This window comes from Cryptomeria japonica, chromosome 3, assembly GCF_030272615.1.
Source record: "Cryptomeria japonica chromosome 3, Sugi_1.0, whole genome shotgun sequence".
NCBI classification, from domain to species: domain Eukaryota; kingdom Viridiplantae; phylum Streptophyta; class Pinopsida; order Cupressales; family Cupressaceae; genus Cryptomeria; species Cryptomeria japonica.
Genome location: NC_081407.1, coordinates 157,635,180 through 157,647,849, shown reverse-complemented (window position 1 = coordinate 157,647,849; position 12,670 = coordinate 157,635,180). Strand labels below are relative to the sequence as shown.

Sequence of the window (12,670 nt, the reverse complement as noted above, 5' to 3'; positions counted from 1 at the left end):
TCTCTCTATTACTTGTCTATATCACCTCCTTTATCTCTCACTCTTGTCCACTCTATCTTTATCTTCCCATCTCTCTCTCTCTCTCTCTATATATATATATATATACATATATTCTCCCTCACACTCTTCATCTCCTTCCATTTCTCTCTCTCTCCATATCTCTCACACTCATACAAATGCACTCCCTGTTTCTCCCTTTCCCTCTCCCTCTCCCTCTCTCTCTATTTTTATCTCTCCATGTTTCTCCTTTATCTCTCTCCCCCTCTCTTTGCACCTCTCTCTATTACTTTTCATCACCACCTTTCTCTCTCCTTGAACCTCTCTATCTCTATCTCCCTATCTCTCCCTAACCCTCTCCATTTATATCTCATTATCTCTACCTCTATCTCTCTCTTATTCACTCAATATTTCATGTTCTCAATCTTTATTTCTCTATTTTTCTCCCTCCATCTCCCTCTCACTCCTCTCTCTATCTCTTTCTATCCATATCTCTCTACCTCTATCTCCTTATCTATCTATATTTCCCTCTCCTCCTCCATCTCCATCTCTATCTTCCTCTCTATCTTTGTCTCCTCACCCCTCTTTCTCTCAATATTCTAATATTTATCTCTCCCTCTCTCTTTATTGAAAACATAACATGAGCTTGTTGGTAATGGAGCCATCTTTCCTAATTCAAAGGTTTTGTTTGTCGTGTTTGAATCCTTTAAGTAGATGCATAATTTATTTGAAGCTATCAATTCTCTATTAAAACCTTTATTACACAAACAACATTATTTGCTAAATGACCTACTAATTGATCTCATACACTACACAAATATATATAAAAAAAAAAAGCCAAAATTCTCAAATTGACTATACACCTCTTCGGCATGCCCATTGCACGCCAAGGTGCAATAGCAATTTTCTGCAATTCTAAATTTTCTGCAACTAAAAACGTATATTATTCCATCAAGGTTGAGTCAGTGAGATGGAAGAATTCGGGAAAGCTAGAGAATCGAAACACACGAAAACAAATTCCAGTCAAAGCTAAAAAAAAAGCCAGCCTTATTTGCAGGGAGTGGTGTAGCTTAGTGGGCAAAGGACAATCTTTTTCGTTGAGTCAGTGAGATGGAATAAATCGGGAAAGCTAGAGAATCGAAACACACGAAAACAAATTCCAGTCAAAGCGAAAAAAAAAGCCAGCCTTATTTGCAGGGAGTGGTGTAGCTTAGTGGGCAAAGGACAATCTTTTTCACCCCTAAATTCAATTGTTTTGGATCGAAAATGGCGCAAGATACGGCGTTGTGGGACGACGCTGCTCTTATCGATGCTTTTAATTCTGCCATGACAAAATACAAGGTTATCATTACTTTATTCATCTCTAAACCTCCTTCAAGGGTTTTGCCAGGGTAAAATGCTTGCTTTGTTTGTTTTTGAATTACATGGATTACATAATGATCATGAACATAGAATCCATTCCCTTTCTTTTGTCATCCCCTTGGGTTATTTACGCTTGTGTTGTTTATTATACAGGTAATGCATAACAAATCAAGCAAGGATGCTGTGATTGCTGATGCTGAAAATGGAACCGAAATCCATGAAGAGGAGCTAATTAAAGCCGTCAGGTACACTACCTTAGCTGCTTCTTATTTATTAAAGAGAATATCTATTGGCGTCCTCACCCATGAAACCATCGAAATATAGCATACCAGCAAAAGGAGGCACATAGACCAAAACGAACAAACAGTTACAAAGAGAAGGATTCAAAACACCGTTATCAAAGAATCACTTAATGTAAAAAACATACAACAGGGAACCGGAGAAGAGGCGGGAAACAACCCGACACCTGCAACAAAAGAACAAACTTAGAAAATTTGAAACACGCCAACCACTCACCCTACCAGAGGAGATGCCACTGTGGGCAACATAACCCACCCTCAAACCCTTAGATCGAGCTTCAAGATTCACAACACCTGAAGCAAGCTGAGGGAAATTGATGCGGTGGATGACTTCCAACCTGCATACAGCCCGACTCAAACCTTCACGCAGAGAAGGCAGTGTATAAGCGCTAGTGACTTCCAGGGTACCCATGGAGTGGCTAACCAGGAGGTTTCTAACCATCAATTTCAAATCAAAACTGTTAGCTTGATTATCCGTGTGGCGAATGATGTACTGTAAGAAGCTCCTTCTTCCATACACTAATTTATATAACCCATCAGCCAGCTGATTCAAACAGCCTCGAGCCATCGACGAAGAGCCGATGCAGTCAACCTGCGTCAGGTTAAGGGAGAAAACTTAAGGGAGCAAGAAGCGAGAAATCCAATTCCTAATGGTCATATCCAACACCTTTTCACCCAATTTCCTAAAAATAATCTTCAACGATTGAAAAGCTGTGCTGTGACCAGACTCATGCTTACTTCTTTTCACTCATGCTCATAGCAGCAAAAATCGTTGGGGAAAAAATCGGCAAACCAAAAGAATAAGAATTTTTTAAAATTGTATTTAAATTCAAAAAATGTAGAAAAAAACACAAAAACTATTTAAAAAAAATAAATTTAAGGGTATTTCCATAGCAAGTAGATATAAAGAGCAAATAAAATAGCGAGTTTAACACATGAATTGTAGAAAATAGGATTTTGTTGTTTATATTCATATTGCTGTTTAAATTGCATTGCACAAAGCATACTTCATGGTGCATAAATAATAACTAGATGGTTAAATTTGACAAAATTTCAATAACAATATAGTTTGTACAAAGTAAACCTATAAACTAAATACAAAGTTCCAAAAAATCAAATGTAGCAAAGGACACTTTCTACTACAAATAGAACTATGCTACAAGTTTTGATGGTAAAGCTCCTAGTTCAGAGCCTCTCCTAAGTTGTTCAACATCATGACTATCCAAGTTGGCCAGTATCTCAAAATCCTCAAGCTCAAGAAAGTCATAAAAAAAGATAGTTTCCTTTTGCTTAGTAGACATCATAAAATTACAAAATGGGAATCAACTGGTTCATATTTTTGATATAATAGTACTTCCAATTTCTAGAACAATGTGAAAGAGAACTATATTTGGAGTGTGAAAGGGAAATTATACGACAAAGGAAGCAACTACAAAGTTCAACTTAATAAGTTGTGAATCAAAGAGCTCAGGAAAGAGTAATAGAAAATGCTTTTGAAATAGAATCTAACATCTCAAAAGACCATAAATGATATTGAAATGCTCTCATTTATAACTATTTTTGCAGATTTGTAAAGCAGTAAAGGGAGTTTTAAATATTTTTCCATTAGATAATAAAGATCTGCTAGTACCAAAGAAGAGATCAACTATTGAGCCACAATTTTAGCTATTATTATTCAAGTAAATTTTCCTTGATTTTACGTATAAGTGGATGATGGAGTTAAAAACATTGATGGACTTTGAGTTGAAAATTTAAGAGATTATAGTTGCAAGTTTCAATGAAAAATCAAAACATGAGGAACATTCCCTTTCAATGGGACAGTTGTTGCTGTAATCTATCTAGATCGTTAAAGAGAAAATGAGGTGTGCTACGTGAGGGATTAAGATAAATCCATAAGACTATGGCATGACTTCTCTCAAGGCATGTATTAGTTTAACTATTACCTATTTAAAATCATGGAATGCTACGCTATATGTCTAAAAGCATTCATGTACTGCTATTGTACTCCTCGGAAGCCTTCCAAACCTCCATATATATGACGAGCCTAAAATAGAATGTAGTTCCCTAATGATTGCAGGGCATGCATTTAAGTAGTTAGTTTCACTAACTAACAAAGCATTAAGCTTGTAGAATACATAGGGAATTTAAATATAACCTAAGTTACCGGTTTGGGTTCGGGCACCGGTTCAAGTTCGAAGAACCCGGTACGCCTGTACGGCAAAATTTTGAAAAGGGGTTTGGGTTCGTTTGGGTTCATTTGGGTTCATTAGTACAAAAACATGTAAAGTTTTTATATATATATATATTTGGATATTTGTGAAGCCTATAAGCATGAATTAAAATTTGCATGTCACATAGCATCATATAAACAACAAAACAAACATAAGCTTGTAATCATAGCATCATGTTGATACCATAATAGCATCATATACATCAAGTTTAATATCAAAATGATAAATTATTCAAGTATCATTGTTTCAACTTTCAACAATATAAAGTTTAATCATCAAATGGATCATCTAATTCATCCTCCTCCTCCTCCTCCTCCTCATTGACATTGACATTAGATGAGCCAATGCCACTTGCACTTTCACTATAAGTTGGCTCGATTTCCGAGTCATAAAGTGTCAATGCAAGAAGCTAAGAAGCAGGAGCATCCAAATCAGTATGCTCTGGCTCTATATCCCACATCTTCGTTTCCCCTTGTGTGTAGTCACGTTGTTTGTGTGAAAGAAGACTTCTCTGCTCTTTTTGATAGCAGTCTATTGCGCTTTACTGAGTGAATGAAAGAGTATGTGCTCCAATTTCTTTATGAAGCAGATGAACTAGCAACCTATGAAGACAAAGTAAACAATTAAAGCTATACATTAATAAAAATAAAAATTACTAGCAACCTATGAAGACAAAGTAAACTATAAATAAACTAAAACTTGTAAATTTAAAATTTTAATTAATTAAACTTACTTGTGATAAAACTTTTATAGCGAGGGGTTGTAGGTGTTGGAAGCATGTGCCATGGAAGTACCACCAGCTATGAACAGCCTTCTTTGATCTATGATGAAGTGCATCAACACTTAGACCATTCCCATTTGCAAATTCTATGAACTCATTTGTAACAACATCTCGCAAATCATCATCAGGATACAGTCTAAGAAATGCTGCCTTGTACCCATCAGATACTTCTAGACCTCTCCATGGTGGAATCCTTCCTGGTTTATCAAGAAACTGATTGCTATAGTACTTAGGTGTTAAGGAATAGGCAAGAAGATGCAAAGGAGTGGTCATCTTATTCCACCTTTCTACAATAATTGCTTCCAGTTCTTTGAAGAATTTCTCCTGGGGGTCATTCTCTTTTTCATTTATAGTGACCTTTAGTTTTTCAAGCATTGAGTCAATGACATCATAAATCTCACCTATACAAGGCCTATCCATGTCTGTATAGCGAATCATTCTCATGATGGGCTCAGTCATACTTAGGAGCTATGTAACAAGATCCCACCATTTCTCATTCAATATTCTCTCCCTAATTTTTTCTGCCCTCTCAGTGCTACTCTGCTTCCATACAGTCCAATTGGTGCTGATCGCCATATTGCATAGTGCCACTCTAACTTTCACAAGTCGTCTTAAGACGATTGTGTTTGATGCAAAACGGGTCTCAGCAACCTATAACACAAATTAATGCCAAATGATTAAAAAATAAAGCCAAACTTTAAAGAAGAATACACAATATAGCTTACACAATGATATTATGAACATTGAAAATAAAAAAAATAAAAAAATGTAAAATTAAATTACCATTTCACTTACCTTCAATAGCTCCAAATTCGAATAGATTCTAAAAATCCCTTTAGACATGTGGTGGTTTGTGATGAACATTTGGATGTCCTCAGCCTCTGCATACACATCTCTGATCCATTTTATTTTTTGCCCAATCTTTTGTAGCATAAGATTGAGTGAATGTACCGCACAAGGTGTCCAAAAGATGTGATCATAGCGTTGTTCAACCAACAAACCAGCAGCTCTACAATTTTTTGCATTGTCTATTATGACTTGGACAACATTGCGGGGTCCCACTGACTCAATGGCGGAGATGAGAATTTCTGCAATAAATTGACCATCTTTTATTTGACCCGCACAATCCTCAGCTTTCAAAAACATTGCCCCTTTAGGGGACACCGCTATGACATTGATCAAGGGACGGTTTTTAGCATCTTTCCACCCATCTGAAACAATTGTTACACCTGTCTCAACCCATGAATCCCTTATGGGTTTCAATGCATCTTCAACCCTCTTCACCTCTTTCTCCAATAATGTTCCGCGTACCTTCTTATAACTGGGGCCCTTATACCCTCTTGGAACCTCATTAACACTTTTTATCATTTGCTTCCAATATGGGGAGCGAATGACATTGAAAGACAACCCATTTGCATAAATGCACCTTACTACATCTTCGTTAGCATTGTCTCTACTCTCATTTTGGAATGCGGTTTCTAAAGGCCCTTTTGTCCTTTTACGTGTCAAGGGTGGTTCACTTTGAGGTTCATTTGTGGCAAAGAAGGCGTGGTCTTCTACTAAAATATTGGGATTAGAAGGGGCTTGCGCTCCCCTTGTTTTCTTTGATGCGGTTTGGTTCAATCTACGAGCTTCTCTCTCTTCTGCCGCCTCATGCTCCCTAATATATTTCATCATTGTCTCATCTAGTATAGGTTTACCATCTTTTCTAAGACATTTTTTGATGCCTCTTCCTTTTATTCCACACAAATGGCCTACCACCCGATAATATGAACTATTACGTTCAATACCACATTCTTGGCATCTCCAACGGAATCCCCCACCTCTTGGAAGTTGTTTTATAATGTCAACATACTTCCATAAGGGAGAATTTGGATCATTTCTTTGTTTTACAATTATTTGTTCATTGCCAATGGAGGAAGATGTAGATGCCATTCTTGTTCCTATGTCAAGAAATAATATAAGCATATTAAAAAACAAAAACTAAATAATGAAAAAAAATTCAAGTTTCATGTTTGACAATTTGTGAAACAAAAATAGTTGGAGAAAAATGTTAAAAAACTTACCTCTTGCAGCCAATGGAAGCTTGAAAATGTATGGAAATGATGCTGCAACACTTGTTGAAGCTTAAAAAATCAGTCTTGAACTCCTCCTCTTTGATCTTGGAAGCCAAATTTTGTTCACCCTTTCTTCAACCTGCTCTCATAAAACTTTTGTTTGCAACACAAATGAGTGAATATAATGTTTTAGAAGTCACTTTTAGGGTATAAGTTTCACTTTTTAGAAAACGGAATTCAAAAAAAAATTAAACTTTGCATATATTTTGCTTTTTTGGGCCGCTCAGCCGCTCGGGTTCGTCTGGGTTCAACCCGGGTTCGACCAGGTTTGAACCACCTCTGGGTTTTTCGAACCCTGGTCGAACCCAGTTCGAACCAGACCCGAACCAAGAACCCGTTCGAACCAGGACCAGTACTAGGGGGGTCCAAGGGCGAACCCGGTAACTTAGAATATAACCAAAGCAATCCTTCATTTCAATGTAAAATATTGCTACAATTCATTTTTTTCAGCACTAAGAGCTGATTTTTATCTTTCTGATAGGAAGCATTCTGCTTCCGATTCTCCAATGTCTATATACTTTTGCTTCCCACTTGATTATAAAATTGTCCTTACCCTATTTGCTTATCATTAGAACTTGATGGCTAGTGTCAAATTGAAGCTCTAAATTATCACACTTTGTTAGCATCTCAAAAGGAAATTTCTCCCTGCTTAACCTTGATAATCTAAACAACCACCTTGGTATTATTGTTGAAAACTGAAATGTTAATATTCTTTTGAATGGTGAGGAGCACAAGAATTCCAAGAAAACAAACTTCTTTAGGTTGATATCAAGCCAATAGAGTTTCGTTTCAGTTGAGTCTGTCTTTCTATATTTACTTTTGACAAGTACTCTTTTCAGGTTGAAATATGTTAAAAAAATCAGAAGCCTTAGTATTTATGATATTGTCTACTATTTCCCACTTAATTGTGTCTTTGGTATTTATCTAAATGAAAAGCATTACTACGAGCCTAAGGAAAATGACAGTAGTGTGGAATACTAAGAAATAAACAAACAGACAAATTGAATATGGAGATGTGGCATGTAGGCTTTTTCCCTACTCATTGGGAGAAGAGGCATACTTTTGGTTTATTCACTTGCCTACAGGGTCCATCAGGACTTGGGACGCGATGAAAGATGCATTCATTGCCAAATTTGGTATCCCAACTACACCAGCTGAGTTGTATAGACAATTTGTTGAGGTCCGAAGGAGAGAACATGAACCCATTACTTCTTTCAACAACAGGTTTCACCGCGCGTACACAATGCTACGTCCTCCTTATCTCATTGCAGATCCAAGAGAATTTTTACTATGGAGCTTTAGATCATCTCACTGCTATGTTTGTAAGGACGCATCCAACCCCGAATGATCTAAATGCGGCGTACGCAAAGGCTATTGAAGTTAGTAAGCACATGGGACAGAATATCACTGGGCCACTACTACACATGGGACCTGTCGGAGCACCGAACCAGATACAGGCAGTTGGTACGGCATTGGCCAACCAAACCCCAGTCATGAATCCAATTCCGCAAGCAACATATCCGAGCGTACAACCGGCAAATCAGTTGGTCCTTCACCCGGGGGCTCCAATTTCTCAAGCTCCACCCGCACAACCTGTGTACCTGCAAAATGCTACAAGTTCATCAAGGACGCAAGAAGAGAAGGACGAAATGAAAGAATTGATTGAACAAGTCAAGAGGTTATCAACTGAAGTGACTCACCTGAGGAACCAGAATAATCAACTCCAAAGCATGCAAAGGATCAATCACAATCAGAATTTCCAAGGAAACAACAATCAAGGGTTCAGAAACAACTATCAAGGAAATAACAACCAAGGCTTCCAGAGGAGACAATGGAATACGGCTCCCAACAATGGAAATGTGGTGACGCCTTTAGATAATCCTCCAAACTCACAGAATCAAGAAAATCCTTCTACAAGTAAAGTATTTCTAGCAGAGGCAGCCTTGTCCAGTTGGTGCAGACTCCACAACACGAACCAACATTCCGAGTTGCAGTGTCCTGAGTTCAAGATTGCGGCCGATATTTTCCAACAAGAGATGCGCAGCACTGATCCATCTGAAAATCTGCCCACGACAGGATACGAAATGGTCCCAACCACGCAGTACGGTCAAGCCATGATTGTTGAAACCTGCAAATATTCACAAGAAGAAATTGGTCAAGCACAAAATGTGAGATTTCCACCAGAATCTGCTAATGGACCAATGGTACCACCAGGATCCCAGTTTCCACCTGCATCTGCAAATGGACCTATAGAAGATTTAGAGTATTATTTTCCACCATTGAACAACAGTGTCCTAGTTGAAGGAATAAAAGAAGTATTTCACCAATCTTCGGGAGGTGTGAACCAAAGAGTTTATCACAGAAATCAAAGAAATCAAGAACCCCTAACTACATCGATCCCCCCGAATAATTTCTCTACTCCACCGGATCCTCAAGCTAGCAATAATCCGGAGTACCCGCAGAACACACAAGAATACAGACAGAGGAATATTGCACCCCCCATGGGCAATGAAATGAAAAGATTGGCCGCATTGGTGTTGGATGAACTTAAGAAAGTCAAAGTGAGCCTACCACTCTACGAGTTGCTCAAAGTGTCAGAAATCAAAGAAACAGTGATCAATAGCCTAAGTGAGTCTAGTACAGCTAGGTCAAATGTTCAAGCCGCTATCAACGTGACCCAAGAGGAAGCCACTGACCAAGGACAATCCGAACAAAATGAATGCATGGTCCAGACCATAACCTTCCCAGCCAAAAAGGAAGACATGTTGGAAGGAAAGGTATTACTCAAAAGGGGCGAAACTAAGAAAACCCAGCCTACTATCAAAGAGGGCCTCGCCACTAACCAGACTCTTCCAGAAAAGGAAGTAGCAATTAAGAAAGACGTGGTCAAGAAAGGAAAATCCACAAACAAAGCCAATCACTCAAAAGAAGAGAGTCTAGCAAAGGACGATCATTCAAAGATCAATGAAGTCAAACATCAAGAACCAAGTGAGGGAACCTCAGTCCCTTCCCAAGGAAAAGATGAACCGGCACCGTTCCTGCTATCAGTTAGAATATTTGGAAAATTATTACACAATTGCCTCTAGGATTCAGGAGCTTCCAGTAATGTGATGCCCCTGGCTGTCTGTCAAAGACTAGGTATAACTCCCGCTCCTACTAAGAGAAAGGTCACCCAGCTGGACAAGACAGAAGTTCCAGTCATGGGCGAATTGAACAACATTCATATGCAATTGGCCGCGGACCCGAGAGTTCAAAATTTCATAGATATTTCAGTGGTGGATATCCCTGATTCATATGGGATGCTTCTGAGTAGAGATTGGTCACGAAAATTGAATGGATATGTATCAACTGATTTCGCACACATGTGGTTACCATGGAGAGGAGTCCCGAATCAAATCAAGATCGACAGCACTCCAAGGTTGAGATTGATGATAACTGAATACGGGGAAGACAATGAAGTTCTGTTCTTAGAGTCCGACCTAGGGACATACAAGCCTAAGGTGGAAGAAGTCTTGATGATACAAAACATAGAAGATGAAGATAGCCATCAAGAAGTGATAGAGTCTACAGAGATGGTCATTGAAAGTGATCAAGGGTCTGACCAAGAAGATGATGGAATGTTTAAAAATTTCAGAAGGTTCGTACATAGAAACATCCAGCAAAGTGTGCAACTTGGCAACTTGGCAACTTAGCATCCGTCCGAGATTTGCTTCTTCCAAATTGGTGTAGAATTCACAATGCCGTCCACTCGGAACTATCTTGTGCTTTATGCCAGACTGCATTAGAACAAGTATACAAAAGAGCCTCGCAAGCACTAATTGTGGAAGAAATTCAAGATTCAAAGACCGAGAGTTCTAAGGAAGATGAAGTCTTGTCCGATACATCATCTGAAAGTCAGGAAAGTCCAGAGATAGAGAACCAAGAAAATCAAATATGGACATTAAGGTTTGACGGATCTAAATCCAAACAAGGATCTGGAGCTGGTTACGAATTGATTAGTCCAACAGGAGAAACCTACCTTGCCGCTCACAGATTGCAGTTCCCTTGCACCAACAATGTAGCTGAATATGAATCCTTGATTCATGGACTATTATTAGCCATCAAAAAAAGGGCGAAAATACTACAAGTATATGGAGACTCAGAGATAGCTATAAGGCAAATCAGGAAGCAGTATGTTTGCCACGACAAAAGATTGACCCGATACAGAAATTGAGTCTGGGATCTCATTGAGAGTTTTGAAGCTTTCAATATCAATTCTATATACAGACATCAGAATCAAGTGGCGAATTCCCTCGCACAAGTTGCCAGTTCTTTGATACCATTAGCAATGGAAGGATTGAAGAAATTCACGGTTGAGTTAACATCAGTCCCTTCGGTCCCGGATAACATCACCAATTTTCAAGTTTTCGAGGACGACAAGCACATCCTAGACTTCTTAACCAACACAGATGTCTTCTTAACCCAGATCATTGATGAAGAAGAAGTGGGAGAAGCGGAATTTGATGCCGAAGGTGTCCTGAATTTAAAGACAAACACTATTCCAAGAGGAATGGTAGAATTGGAGAGAATTTTTGATCCTGACAAATTGAAAGAAAAGAAAAATCACAGCACGGAAGGAAACACGCGTGACACGATCAATCTAGGTGATGATATACAAGCTAAAAATGTATTCATTGGAACGTCCTGCACAGCAACTGAAAGAGATGGAATCCTGAAAAACATGAGAGACTTCCCAGATGTCATTGCATGGAGTTATGAAGATCTCAAAACCTACGACACTGCAATTATCACCCACACAATCCCGTTGAAGCCAGGAAGCAAGCCATTCAGGCAGAGACAAAGGCCGGTTAATCCTTTATTGGAACCCCTGATATATCAAGAAGTGAAGAAGCTGCTCTCAGCCAAGATCATCTTCCCAGTAAGACACTCGACGTGGGTCGCCAACCTGGTACCTGTCAGAAAGAAAAATGGAGAGATCAGATTGTGTGTTGATTTCAGAAATCTCAACCGAGCATCAGAGAAAGATAATTATCCGCTACCATCACTAGATGAAGTGTTGCAGATTGTCAATGGATCGCAGATGATGTCCTTTCTAGATGGATATTCAGGATACAATCAAGTTCTAGTCGAACCTGAAGATTGACTAAAGACCGCTTTCACCACCAAATGGGGAACATTTGCATACAAGAGAATGCCTTTTGGACTTATCAATGCCCGGGCCACATTTCAGAGAGCCATGGACATCGCTTTCAGGGACTTAATTGGAAAATGCATTATTATATATATGGATGATATCACAGTTTTCTCCAGGCAAAGAGAAGATCATGTGGACGACTTAAGAAGAGTTTTCCAAAGTTGCAGAAGATACGGTGTCTCCCTCAATCCGAAGAAATGCATATTTGGAGTAACAGAAGGAAAGCTTTTAGGACATGTCATTTCAGAAAGAGGAATATCCATTGATCATGAAAGGGTAAAGGCCATATCCACTATCAATTTGCCAGCAAGCAAAAAGGAACTCAAGTCATTTTTCGGCAAGATCAACTTTGTCCGAAAGTTTATTACCGGATTTGCCGAGATTGTCAGACCTTTGAATGAAATGTTGAAGAAGGACGCAAAGATTGAATGGACTCCACAAGCCAAAAGGGCGTTTGAGGAAATAAAGACCGCCATCACAGAAGCACCAGTATTGATCAGTCCAGATTACCTCAAGCCTTTCTATCTATATTCCTTCGCTTCCGATTACACTTGTGCCGCCATTCTCACCCAGAGAAGTGAAGAAAGGGATGAAAATCCGATTGCATTCATGAGTACTCCGCTGAAAGATGCAGAACTCAGATATCCCAATATTGAGAAACAAGCATACGCCCTAGTAAAGGCCGTTAA

At 38.8% G+C, this 12,670-nt stretch overlaps 1 protein-coding gene across 2 annotated transcripts in view; it reads left to right on the top strand.

Moving 5' to 3' along the window:
• Nucleotides 1-847: 847 nt before the first annotated feature.
• The window catches only part of LOC131031020 (uncharacterized), a 114,781-nt gene continuing 102,958 nt past the window's right edge, over nt 848-12,670 (top strand). Inside the window, exons 1-2 of one of the 2 annotated variants that reach the window (XM_057962022.2) lie at nt 848-1,338; nt 1,513-1,604. In XM_057962022.2, coding sequence (XP_057818005.1) covers nt 1,264-1,338; nt 1,513-1,604 — 167 coding nt within the window. In that variant the 5' untranslated portion in view covers nt 848-1,263. Of the gene's footprint in view, nt 1,389-1,512; nt 1,605-12,670 lie in introns of both variants that reach the window. The other variant, XM_057962023.1, reaches the window with a different exon arrangement.